The following is a 13346-nucleotide window of genomic DNA, read 5'->3' on the forward strand; positions in this document are numbered from 1 at the left end:
CAGCATCCAGGCCATCCTACATGCCCATCTCTATCCAAATAGGAGTCAAGAGAATCATAATTCATATGGATATAATCCTCCAAGATTTCAAAATTTTTCTTTTTGGGGACCTTAATAACCCCATAAATGTAAACATTTCAATATTCAAAGTACAAGAAAAAGGATTATGTAAGAAGCTCTGAGTTTTTTGCCATAGATTTTGTTTCTTAATACTTATGAAAGGCAGCAGCTGGAGAGTTGATCTCAGAACCAGGAAGAACTGAGTTCAAGTCCTGGCTCTGACACAGACTGGCTGTGTGACCAGGGCAAGGGACTTAGCTTCTCAGTATCTAGGCTACCCTGTTAAGACTAGTAGTTGAAGAGAAGGTGCTGATCTGTAATGTATAAAGAACTTCCTCGCTGAGAGTGCCCCAAACCAGTGGAATCATAGCAATGATGCAAGAAAAATATAAAAAGAAACAAGAAAGAGGAGAAAGAGAGAGAAAGAAAAGAGAGGGATCAATGGAGAGAAAAAGAGAGGAGAGGGGGAACTGGAGAGAGAAAGAGAGATGGCTTCTTGTGTGTCCCAAGTGCCAGACTGCTGCTTGGGCAAGTTGATGAAATCTATGAATGCTTCTCAGAATTAAAAAATTCTTCTTTAATTACAGAAAATAGAATAGATTCGCAAAAACACAAATTAAAAATAGAATCCTCAAAATATTTTTAAAAACAAATTCTCAGCTCCCAGGTCAAAAGCCCTTGAGATAAGAGGGGAGAGGGATGGAGACTTGCTAAGACTACGTAAACATTTTAAAATGGTAGAATGTGGCAGCTAGGTGGCATAATAGTTAGAGTGCTTGAATGAAGGAAGGAAAACTCATCTTCTGAGTTCAAATCTGGCCTCAGACACTAATTAGCCATGTGACCTTGGGCAAGTCACTTCACTCTGTTTCCTCCTCTGTAAAAATGGAGAAGGAAATGGTCAACCCACTACAATATGTTTGCCAAGAAACCACCAAATGGGGTCACAAAGAGTGGAACACAACTCTGAACAACGTACTTGTTCTATTTCTTTGTGTCTCTTGCCCTATGCTTTCTAAAGTAGGTGTTTCCTTGATAATGCCCCAAGAGGGTAATAAAACAAGTATCTTGTCCTCAATTAGAGATTTTAAAAACTGTGGGTCTTTAAGTTATATGGCAGGAGACAGGAGAGCCACGTGGATAGTAAGAGTCTGAGGGAGTTTTCAAATGAGATCTCTTCACTCCAAGCCTAGCCCCACCACCTCTCAATACCATTCTCAGAGTTGCAATAATAGACCCCAAAGCAATGATGCTCAGTGACTGCTGATTTGCACACTCATCTAACAAAGTTCACACACACCACCTGTTCCATTGCTGCCAATAATTAATAACAACAACAATAATAATAATAATAATAATAGTAATACCTAACATTAGCTAATCTTCATGATTCAGTCATTTCACAACTCATTGTGATCTCATTTAGGGGTTTCTTGGTGAAGATACCAGAGTAGTTTGCCATTTCCTCTTCATCCTTACAGATGAGGGAACTGAGTCAAACAGGGTTAAGTTACTTGCCCAAGGTCACACAGTTAGTAAGTGTCTGAGGCTAGATTTGAACTCAGGGACATGAGTCTTCCTGACTCCAAACCTGCTGCTCTGTGTACTATGGTATCACTTAATCCCCGAAGTTGTCATTACAAAAACCTCCTGATTCCTTAAGCAAACACCTTACTTAGTAAGGAAGGAAGGTGTTGATGTGTTGTTTTTTAATTAGAGTATTAAGCCATCAAGGAGGATGACATTATTAATAATAAATCCCTAAACCCCCCTGTAACAAGTGTTTCATTACAAGAACCCCTAGCTCTTGGGGAGAAGGTCTCAGGTTTTGGATTTCCCTCAAGTCTTCTTCCTTCCTTTCCTAGCAGAGTCTTTTAGATGCACCTGCCACCTCTGGGACTTTTCCCTCCAGGTAACTTAAGGCTTCTCTCTTCCACAACAGGATTAAACCTCATCAAATCCTTTTGACAGAGAAGCACCAATCATGTGTGATGCCCTTTGCACCTGAGAGATACAAGACAAATATGTAACAACCACAAAGAAAACAGTCCCTGTCCGGAAGAGCTTATATTTTACTGGAGAAGGGGAAGCAATACACAGGTACCTAGCTCTCAGCATATTGAAGGCTGAGCCTGAAGTGAGGAAGTCATGAGTTCAAATCTGTATGACCCTGGACAAGTCATTTAACCTCTGCCTGCCCCCGTTTCCTCCTCTGTAAAATGGGCACAATAATAGTACCTTCCTCCCAGGGTTGTTGTAGGGATAAGATAAGGTTTGTAAAGTTTCTTAAAGTTAGTATACTATGTAAGTATAGATTATAGTATAAATAATGCATATTTGTATTACATAATATATTTATATAGTATACTAATTTTAAGTATCTATTATATATAAGTCATGCATTATAAATTATATAATTAAACATAAAAATATTGTGTCAAATATTATAAATTATAATATAGTACATGTTTATGAATATATAGTATTTATTATGGTATATAATATAAATGTAATATAATATATAAATGCTAGCTATTATTATGGGCAGCTAACCAAAGTCAAGAAGACTCAATTTTTGTGATTTCAAATTTGATCTCAGACATTTACTAGTTGTGTGACCCTAAGCAAGTCACCTTACCCTGTTTACCTCAGGATCTTCAACTGTAAAACAATCTGGGGAAGGAAATGATAAATCACTCCAGTAGCTCAACAAAGAAAAATCCAAATAGGGTAATGAAAATTGAACAAAATAACCAAATAACAACAAAAATTATTATTATAGTGTGTACAAGATAATTTCAAGAGCTAGAGAACACTGACAAGGGAGGAGGGAATCAGGAAACATCCCCATTAATGGATGATACATGTAAGCAATGCTTGAAAAAAAGAAAAGAGAAGAGGGAGAGGGAAGAGAAAGAAGGGTGAGGGAAGAGAAAAAGAAAGGATGGAGAGGAAGGAGGAGAAAGGGAAAGAGAAAGAAAAGGAGGGAGATGAAGGAGGGAGAGAGAAGAGAAAGGGAAGAGAAAGAGAAAGGGGAGAGAGAGAGTAATGAGAGGAAGAGAAGAGAAAGAAGGAAAAGAAAAGGAGGGAGAGAGAGAAAAGAAAGAAAAAGAAAGGAGAGGGAGGAGGGAGGAGGGAAGGGCAGAGGATGAGAGTGAAGGAAGAAAGAAGAGAATGGGGAAGAAAAAGAAAAAGGAGAGAGAGAGAGAGAGAGAGGGAGGAGGGAAAGGGAAGAGGATGATAGATGAGGGGGAAAAGGGCATTCCAGACATAGGGGAAAGTGTAAACTATGTAAAGGTTCAAGAAACAGCTAGCAGGCCCAGTTTGACTAAAATGAAGAATGAAACAAGAGCAAAAATTGATTTTATGGATTTTTAAATTTAATTTCATTTGTTTTCAATTAACAAATATCCATTTTCCCTCCCTCTCCTGCCAACCCCTTTAAAAAAAGAAAAAGAAAAAACCCTTAAACAAATATGTCTAGTCAAATTTGACAGACATTACTATGGAAGGAAAGGTGGAACTGGAAAGCGCTGAAAAGGATGGTGGGAGCCATACTGTGAAGAGCCTTAAATGATGGGTCAAGGCCTTTGCTAGAGAATTCATTAGTTGTTTGACTAGGGAGGGCAACATGGGTCATTTGGAATGGGCCAGCTAAGCCCTGTAGGTCTGTCAATCCTTCAGTTAGCTGCCCAGATCCTGCATGACCCTAAGGACGGGGAAACCTTGAATGACTGTGCTTCTTTGCCTATCTCTGTGGGAACTGCTGCATCCTGGCAATAAATCCTTCCCACTCCTGTGAGTGGGTTGTACATCTTCCCCCCAGAAAACTGGTGTCCACAGAGCAGCTCGTAGGTTGACGTCCATGACCAAAGCAAAAGCATAGACATCATTCTGTTGTAAACACCAATGCTCTAGGCAGCTGACTCCAAGTCCCTTGAAAGCTTTCTTATGGACCACAAACCGAGAACTACTGGGGTTAAAAGATGGGAGGGACAAGTATCTGCTGGGTTCTGGGTTAGAAGGAACATTTCCTCCTCTTCTGGCCTCTTCCACTTATCCAAAGAGATGCACGGATTCTGCCACTGAGGAAAACTCCCGAGATGCCCTGGGAGAAGAGAACAAAAATACTATTAAATCAAGTCAACCGTGAACATTCTGGATTGGCCCTCAAAGAGTTGTTCGGAGAAAGACTTGAGGGGAAGGAGAGTTCAGAGGCTGCCTCATATCCCCTTCCCCAGGTTTCTCAGAGATGAAGTAACATAAGTATAGAAGGAGCAAACCTGACCCAGACCTAAAAATGAACACCGTAGGTGGCTCGGTGATTAGAAAGATGTACCTGGATAGAGGAAGACCTGAGTTCAAATCTAGATTCATACATTTACTAGATTAAAATGGGGATAACAATATTACCTGTCTCCCAAAATCGTTAGAAGGATCAAATGAGATTAAAAATCCTAAAGTATCTATCACAGTGAAAGGCACATAGTGAATACCATACAAACAGTAACTATTATCATTATTACTATTATTATAACAAATAACATTTCTTAAGTGGTTTAAGGTTTACAAAGCATTTTACAAATGTTATCTCCCTTGAGACTCACAAGAACCCTGGGAGGGAGTTCCTATAGTTAAACCCATTTTACAAATGAGGAAACTGAGGCAGATAGAAGTGAAATGTCTTGACCAGGATCATACAGCTAAGAATCTGCAGTTGAATTTGAATTCCTCTTCCTGATTCCAGTCCCAATACCTTATCTGCCTGGTGACCCTTGTTTACATTACAGAGTATGCTCAAGGGCACTGACATATACAGTGTAAAAGGTCAAAGGGGAATTCAAAGATCCAAACAATAATTAATATGCAGAGACAGGTGTCATATTGTCCAGACATAGGACTCAAAGTCAGGAAGGCTCATCTTCCCGAGTCCAAATCTGGCCTCAGACATTTTCTAGCTATGTGGCCCTGGGCAAGTTACTTAACCCTTACCTCAGTTTCCTCATCTGTCGGATGAGTTGGAGAAGAAAATGGCAAACTGCTTCAGTATTTAGAATCAGGAAGATCTGTGTTCAGATTCTGATTCAGACATTTAACAAACTATGTGACAGGGAACAAGTCCATTGGCCTCTCTTAACCTGCTTTCTATAAAATGAGGATAATAATCCCCGCTTACCTCGCATGGCCAATGTGAAAATTAAAGGAGAAACAAATGCAAAGTGCTGTGTCAACCTTAAGCACTAGCTATTATTATCATCGTTATTATCATCCTTTGGTCAAAATATGCTATGACCAAAGGATGAGAATAATAATTCCATGTCTCATAACCCTGGTCTTGTGGTTGTAAGTGTTTCTCAGTCTTGTCAGTCATAGTTCAATATAAAGTAGTTAAGTAGTGCCCATGGTGTTCAGACCATGCTGAACTAGGAACTACTGATGATGCCCAGAGACTTTTCTGGGCAAGGAGGGCAATTGGGAGTTGAGTAGAAGACTCTCAAGTGCAATAAGCTGCTGCAATGGATAAAAAGCAAGATTCACCTTCCTGAGTTCAAATCTAATTTCAGACCAGCTGTGTCACCCTGGGCAAGTCATTTCACCCTCGTTGCATCAGTTTCATCCTCTGTCAAATGAGCTTAAGAAAGAAAGGGCCAACCATTCCAGGTTTTTTTTTTTTGTCAAGAAATACCCAAACAATCAGGCAATAGCAACAAAGAAGGCTCTCATTCTATGGATCTCTAGGGCAGTGTAATAGTATTCCCTCCCTGTAAGCAAGAAGACAATAAAGACAAAAAAGGATCCATCAGCCCTGGTGTTTCAGCAAAATTTAAAGTCGATGGGAAGGAAAAATGGTCGAGGCATTCCAAAATGGTGGCCAATCTAACAGTCCTATTTGGCTTTGAAAATGTGTTACTGTTGATCTCTTTTACTTATTGAATAAGTGTTTGTCTACTCGCCTATAAGGATCCTTCAAGAGAAGCCAAAAAACTATCCAGTTTCCTAATCCTACTCTTCTCCTCAGTTCTCAACAGCAGCTAATTCTAGGCTGAAAACAACCATGTCTCAGTCTAAAGCACAACACCAGCTGCCTTCTTCTCCAAACCCCCGTCACGGATAAGTATTTAAGTTTCAAAGTTACAGCTGCCTGGGGAGAAAAAAGGAAATACAAAATGGGACTTGTCAACAATCAAGTAATTAAAGAGATCACTGGTTCCAGGAAAACCAAAAGGTGGGCAAACTACAAAATGATGTGATAATATTAACTCATATTTAGATAGTGCCTTAAGGTCTGGAAAATGCTGAAGAAATGTTTCTCACAACATTCCTGTGAAGTCGGTAGAATATTATTAGCCCCATTCTACAAACGAGAAAACCAAACCTCAGAGAGGTTAAATGATTTGCCCAAGGTCACACAACCAGTAAATTTGATTTGAAACTTCACATTAGAACAGAGTTTATCCAATCTAGGATTTGTGTGTAGATTTCAAGGAATCCATGGACCTGTATGGGAAAAAAATAAAACAAAATTTCCTTTATAACCCATATATTTTAACAGGAGGGAAGCAAGATTAAGGGAAAATTTGTAAAATTCAAAATAAATAAAATATTTATTTTACTAAAAAATAATTCTATGTATTTTTTTAATATATTATGAGAAATGATCCTCAGATTTCCCCAGGCTTCCAAGGAGATTCATGAAATTAAGAAAGGCAAAGAACCACTGGACTAGAATATAAGCTCTTATAAGAGGGAATTATTTTATTCTTTTTCCATGTAACTTTGAGCCCATAGAAAATTACCTATCACAAGAAAGTAATAAATACATGTTTATTGATTGATTGATTAAAACCCAGTTCTCTCCTGACTCCCAATGCTCTTTTCACTTTCATGGAAATGTCTCACCCTAGAACTCCTAAGAAGGGAATTCTGGCCTCCTTTCTTCCTTTACTTTACTATGTTATTTCTGATAAGTCATTTCCCTTTGTCAAATGAGGGGGTTGAATTACGTAACCTCTAAGGTCTCATCCAGATGACTCCAGTCCTGGTTGGACCATTTTTTGAGTCATCGGAATCTAGAAGGATATCAGGGTAAGGTAAGACAGGAGACAAGGATAAGAGAAACATAAGCCTTACCTTTCTATTCAGTTTGGACTTTCCAGGGAGACAAATCCAGCTTTCCAAACTCTGCACAATTTATAAAGTCATTGGGATAGCTGTTGATTTGGAAGACATCTATGGGCACTTCAGAAAGGTGACTGTTGTCACAGAACAGGAGAGGCAAGGATACACTTTTCAAGGATTCTACCTGCTCATCTGTGAAAACCCCTGGATTCTCCCACCAAAACCTATAGGGAGGAAGAGAAGAAGACCAGTCAAGTATACAACCTTCATTTCAAAAGTCTTCTTTCTTAATAGGTTCCATTCATGGACGAGGTCAGGCATCAACCAAGCACAATTCCCAAGGAATATCAATCAAACCATCCACCCCCATCTACCTTCTTCACCTGACACTGATCCTTCTCTACTCTCTTTAGTTTTGACTGGAATAAGAAGATGCAATCTCATTCATGCACCTATCAAGGAGGGCTTACAGAATCATGGAGGGAGGTAATATTTGTCTGGCATGTACCACTCAATGTTCTTACCTCCCAGCCTCTGAGGGTGCCCAGGCTCTTCTATTGATTCCTGTCCCTGACCCCACTATCCACCATTGCTTTTGGGTAAGTTCCACAGTTTTGCTTTAACACAAATGTTGTGACATTTACTCAGCATTCCAGAATTAGAAAACTTGACATCATGGATAGAATGCTAGGCTTGGAGCCACAAAGCCATGGATTTGAATCTTACCTGTCCCCATCTCGAACCTGCTGAAACTGTCGTCCAATCAGACAGGAAAGCAGAGGCCCCACTCTCCCATCGGGAACAAAAGGCTCATTCACAGCCCCAATCCACAAGTCAATGTTGTCTGCTGTTCCATACAGGGCCAGAAATTTCTCGGCCAATTTTATGTTCTGGAAAATATCACCAAGTTCCTCCACAGTCTGGGGTTCTGAGAGACCACAAAAACGTCTCCAGGCAGTGTACCCTAGAACAATAGCATGGAAAGATAATTGAGCAGCTGTCTCAACTCCCTTTCTGAGCTTACCATTCACTGACCTTTCTGCCCCACCTTTACCAAATCACTCTTCTCCCATCTCTTCCCACTCCCTCTGGGCCACTCCAGTCCAACCTATGGATGCTTGCTATCTAATACAGCTAGCTAACTTACTTCTGCCTCCAAGATTATTTTGCATAAAAGCCCCAATCTCATTCTCCCCTCTCCCCCCACCAAAAAAACCTGGAAGATCCTCCCAGCTTTTCTCCACCAATCCATATATCTGTTCTTTTCAGCAAAACTTACTTCTTTCCAATGATGATAATAATGTAAATGGGAAGGAAAAATGATGCAAATGTATACTGGATGATTATGAACAAGCATAGCCCTGAAGAAGAGATCAGAATATTCACTTCCCACATTTGGAGAGATGGGGGAGAGGCTCTACAGGGGAGTAACATCATACATACTATCAGATTCCATTGATGTGTTAGTTTTACTAAATTTTTTCCTCACTTTAATTATAAATAATTGCTCTCTTTATGGGGGGGACAGCTTTATTCAGAAATGAAGGTCATATAAAAAGAGAAGATATGAAAATTTTTTTCAAATTTAAAAAAAAATTAACATCTTCCTGGATTCATTTGTTCCCAAGTTCCTTCCAAGAGATGGTTTAAGACCCAAGGAAAGTCACACTGCAACCCCTCACCTTCAATGTTTCCAGCTGAATTAAAAGTAAGGAGCAAGGACAATCTTGAATGAGAAAGTAAACAAAAAAAGAATAGACTAAAAGGGGCATATTGATGAGACAGGGCACATCCTGTGACTATATCTCCAACTTCAATCTTCTGACCAACATGGAAGGACAGCAAAGTTACAGTTACTCATGGAAGTATTATATGAATCTCTGAATCTTGGGACATTTGATCATCACCCAAATTTATCATTCCTCAAGAATGACCATAACTATTCCACTGTATTTCTTCATAACTTATGGATTTATTTATAATATATGATTTTTTCAAGAGACAGGGTATAATAGAGTAAATAGGGAACTGACTTTGAGACCATAAAGGCCTAGGTTTCAAGGCAACTCTCTAAGACTAAACATTTAGAGAAGATATCAACCTGAATTGGTGGGAAAAGTTTCTTTCTACACGTGTCCCTACAGCAATGAAATCACAGCTCCACTGCTATCACTTCTGACTTCTTATTTATTAATAAAGTTAAGTTCCTTTTCCAAACTTCCTTTTTCAAATAACTAGAAGATATCTTTAGAAAGTATTTTTTCCCTCACTTGTCTTTCCACTTTTTAAAAATTATTTCACTAATTTTTTAAAAAATTAAAAAAGGGGAGGCTAGGTGGCACAGTGGATAAAGCACCAGCCCTGGAGTCAGGAGTACTTGGGTTCAAATCCAGTCTCAGACACTTAATAATTACCTAGCTGTGTGGCCTTGGGCAAGCCACTTAACCCCATTTGCCTTGCAAAAACTTAAAAAAAAATCTTTCTTTAGTCACTTCATTTTTTCATATCTTTTCTATGTAATTCAGGAGAAGCTTATGACTATTTCTTCTCTGGCTATCACCTTTGTTTCCCTTCACAAATATATTTTCTTATATTACAAACAAACCCAAGTATGTTCCAAGTGAGTCAGACTAATTCCAGAGTTGATTTTTTAAAAAACAATAATAAACAATGGATCTGTCAAGAATCTTGTCAAAAAAAAAACACCCCAAGGAGAATGTAAGTTCCTTGAGTCCAGGAACTATCTCCTTTATATATGTATCACATAGTGGATGCTTAATAAATGTTTGCCAATTGACATTCATTCATTCAAGTTAATCCAGGCTCCATTGAGAATAATGTTATCACTTGTTATAACAAAAAGGGTACTAGATTTGGGGTTCAAATTTCTATTTACTATTACTATTCTATTTACTATTTACTACTACTCTGTGACTACAGAAAAGGCATTTAATTTCTCCTGGCCTCAGTTTTCTCATCTGTAAAATGCAAGGGTTGAACGTGACTATACAAAATGGGGAAGGGCATTCAAAGTCATAGTTTGCTGACTCCTGGACTAGTTAGCCTTAAAGGGCCCTTCTAGCTATTATCCTAAGAGCTATACTGTCCAACATGTATTCGCAGAATGAGCACCAGATTTGGAGTCAGAGGATCTCTTGCTGGCATACAAGGAGCAGGCACATCTCTTTCCCTCTTGCTCAGTCAAAGCAATTGTCTGAATCCCTACCCAGAACCCCTTAGAGTCAGAGGTTTCACTGCAAAACTCTTGTTCAAGAGTCTCTCCATCCCTTCTAATCCCCAGAGATGGCATCACTCATTTATGGAACCGAAATCATGGAGGAATAGAATACTGCTAAGATAGGTTGACTCCTAGTTTTGAAAGTAGTCAATTAATTCTGATTTGCCACATCTATCCTTGGTTCAAGACTCCTCCCTAACTCAGCAGTCAATCTAACAAACCCTTCCTCTTCCTCTGGTTACCTTACAGCATGCCTTCTTAGGGGGAGCAGGGGCAGGAGGGACATACCTGGGATTCCATGGTCTCTTCCTCTTTGCAAGTTGAGAGCAGCCAGATCTAAGCCCATGACCTCAGTCTGTTCAAAGAGTCGGTTTTGGACCTCTTCAGTCATTATCTCATTCTGTTTCATCATTTTGGATGGGTTGATGAGTAGTCCTCGAAGGACTGGATCGATGCCTCCTGAAAAAGGGAAGATACCAGGTGATCACAGAATCTCAGAATTAGGAGTGAGTTCTGGAGTCATCTATCCCATTGTAAACAAAAATCTCTTCTAGAACATTCTGCAAAAGTGTCATCTAACCATGCAAGGAGATAGAATCTACTGTTTTCATTTCATTTGAAGATGTCTTTAATTGTTAGGAAGTTTTATATATAAAATTTATATATAAAAGTGCTTCTTTGCAGGTTCCATACACTAGCCCTAGTTCTGCCCTCTAGTCCCAAGCAGAACCAGTTTAACACTTCTCCAAATGATAACACTTCATATATTTGAGAACAAGTACAATAACCCAGTCTCCCAAGTATTCTCTTTTTTCAGACAAAGCATCCTTAATTCCTTCAAATAATCCTCATTTGGCATAACTCAAATTATGTCAAAAAAAAAGAAAAAAATTCATTAATCCCATTTAGGGGGCAGCTAGGTGGCAGAGTGGATAGAGCACTAGCCCTGGCATCAGGAAGACCTGAATTCAAATCCAGTCACAGACAATTAATACTTAACTGTGTGACCTTGGACAAGTCACTTAACCCCATTGCCTTGCCCCCCAAAATATGGATATTTCAATTTCTCAATTTCCTTTCTGAAATATGGTATTCATAGAAGAGTCTGTGGGATTAGTAACTCCTTAAAGCTGGGTCCTAGAATGCTGGCACTAAAAAATTCTGGAATATAGAAGCATCTACACTGAACCTGCCTTCAAATTGTCAGTTATTCAGATGATTGGATGATCTTGGGCAACTTCCCTCCACTCCCTAAGCATGGGTTCCTCTAAATCCGTTGATTCCAAGTCATTCTTCCTTCCCTTCCTAAACCTTTACTCTTGATGTACATTATCTACTCTGGTGAATCTAATTCTTTGCAGAGAACTAAGCTCCATTCTGCATTTCCAACTGCCTATTGCACATCTCTACCTGGATTTCCCTAAAGTATCTCTACATCAAGATTGACCATATAATACTCTCCTTCCTAAACTTGCCTTTTCTCATGACTTTTCTTTTTTCCTACTGCAGGTACTACCTTCTTCTCAGTAAATCCCATCTCTCTGTGATATTTCCATCTCTCTAACCTCTTACATTCAATCAGCTGACACTAAAAATAATTGACTGTACAGAGAGATGTAAGATTGACAGAGTACTTTGGCTACATCTGAGCCTCACAACACCCCTATGAGACATCACAGGCATTTTGCAGATGAGGAAATCAAAACTCAGAAATATTAAGGGTATTACTCACTGTCAGCTAGGATCAGAGGCAGGAGTGAAATCCAAGTATCTCCTTCCTAAAGTCCAGCAGGTCAAGTCCAATTCTTTTTTTTCATATCTTTTGTTTAATATCCTCTCTTCCACCCATATTACTGCCAATCTCATTTAGTCCTTTATGACTTCTTGCCTAGTCTCTGCCTCTGGTTCCCCCCCACTCCTTTGTCCTCATCCTTAATAGGAAGGAGGTGGCTAATTTTAGAAAGAGAACAAGATTTCCCCTTGACCTCCAGCCCTGGACCATTTTTTTGTTCACTAGTTTCTCATTCTTAATCACTTGGAGTCTTCCATGGAGATGATGCTAGAATACACAGTCCTCCTGGACAAATTCCTAATGGACAGATGGATCCGACCCTGCCCCTCCTCTGGGGCAGCTCAGTGGCACAGTGGATAGAGCCCTGACCTTGGAGTTAAAAGGAAAGGAGTAAGAATCCAGCCTCAGACACAACACTTACTAGCTGTGTGACCTTGGATGAGTCACTTAACCCTGACTACCTCACATCCAGGGCCATCTCCAGTCATTCTGATTCATTTCTGGCCACTAAAGCCAGATGGTTTTAGAGGGGAAACTGAGGCTGGTGACTTAGCACAGTGCCCCCTCATTCAAATCCAATTCATGTGCTTGCCATGGCATCACCACACTGATATCATGATCTTTTCAAGAATGAAGAACAAACATCTTCCTTACCAGAAGCTCCTGATGAACATAATACAAACTCCTTGGGCTGACACAGGTAGGAATGGACAGAACAGCTAGATTCTCTGCTTATCAAGGAAACTCTTCTCTATTGTCTCCAAGATCAAATAAACAAAATAGCATTTAAATCCCTTTACAGTCTGGGGACAAACCAACATCCCAGACGTATTATTCATTACTCCCTTTGGTCACTCTATGGTTCAGCCAAAGGGACTTTCTTCTTATTCCTCCAATAGAAGTCTATCTCCAACCTCCCAGATTTTGCACTGGTCTCCCTTATCTTAAATATACTCTTTCCTCCCTTCAAACACTTAGATTCCCCACAAAACTCTGTGAAAACATTACTTTTACATGAAATCTATCTTGAATAAACCCTGAAAGCACCTTTTCCTCCTCCTAAATCAATTATTCTATAGAGTGAGAGACAGCATAGCAGCATAGTTAGAGAACTGTTCGCCGAGCCAAGAAGAGGTC

The 13346-nt window shown here is 39.5% G+C and overlaps 1 protein-coding gene across 1 annotated transcript in view; it reads right to left on the reverse strand.

Moving 5' to 3' along the window:
• Positions 1–3476: 3476 nt before the first annotated feature.
• The window catches only part of LOC141490142 (myeloperoxidase-like), a 40839-nt gene continuing 30969 nt past the window's right edge, over positions 3477–13346 (reverse strand). The window contains exons 10-13 of the mRNA XM_074190398.1: positions 10706–10876; positions 7906–8143; positions 7192–7403; positions 3477–4168 (exon numbers count right to left, since the gene is read on the reverse strand). Coding sequence (XP_074046499.1) covers positions 7196–7403; positions 7906–8143; positions 10706–10876 — 617 coding nt within the window. The 3' untranslated portion in view covers positions 3477–4168; positions 7192–7195. The remainder of the gene's footprint in view (positions 4169–7191; positions 7404–7905; positions 8144–10705; positions 10877–13346) is intronic.

The sequence above is a fragment of the Macrotis lagotis genome, chromosome 5 (genome assembly GCF_037893015.1).
Source record: "Macrotis lagotis isolate mMagLag1 chromosome 5, bilby.v1.9.chrom.fasta, whole genome shotgun sequence".
NCBI classification, from domain to species: Eukaryota; Metazoa; Chordata; class Mammalia; order Peramelemorphia; family Peramelidae; genus Macrotis; species Macrotis lagotis.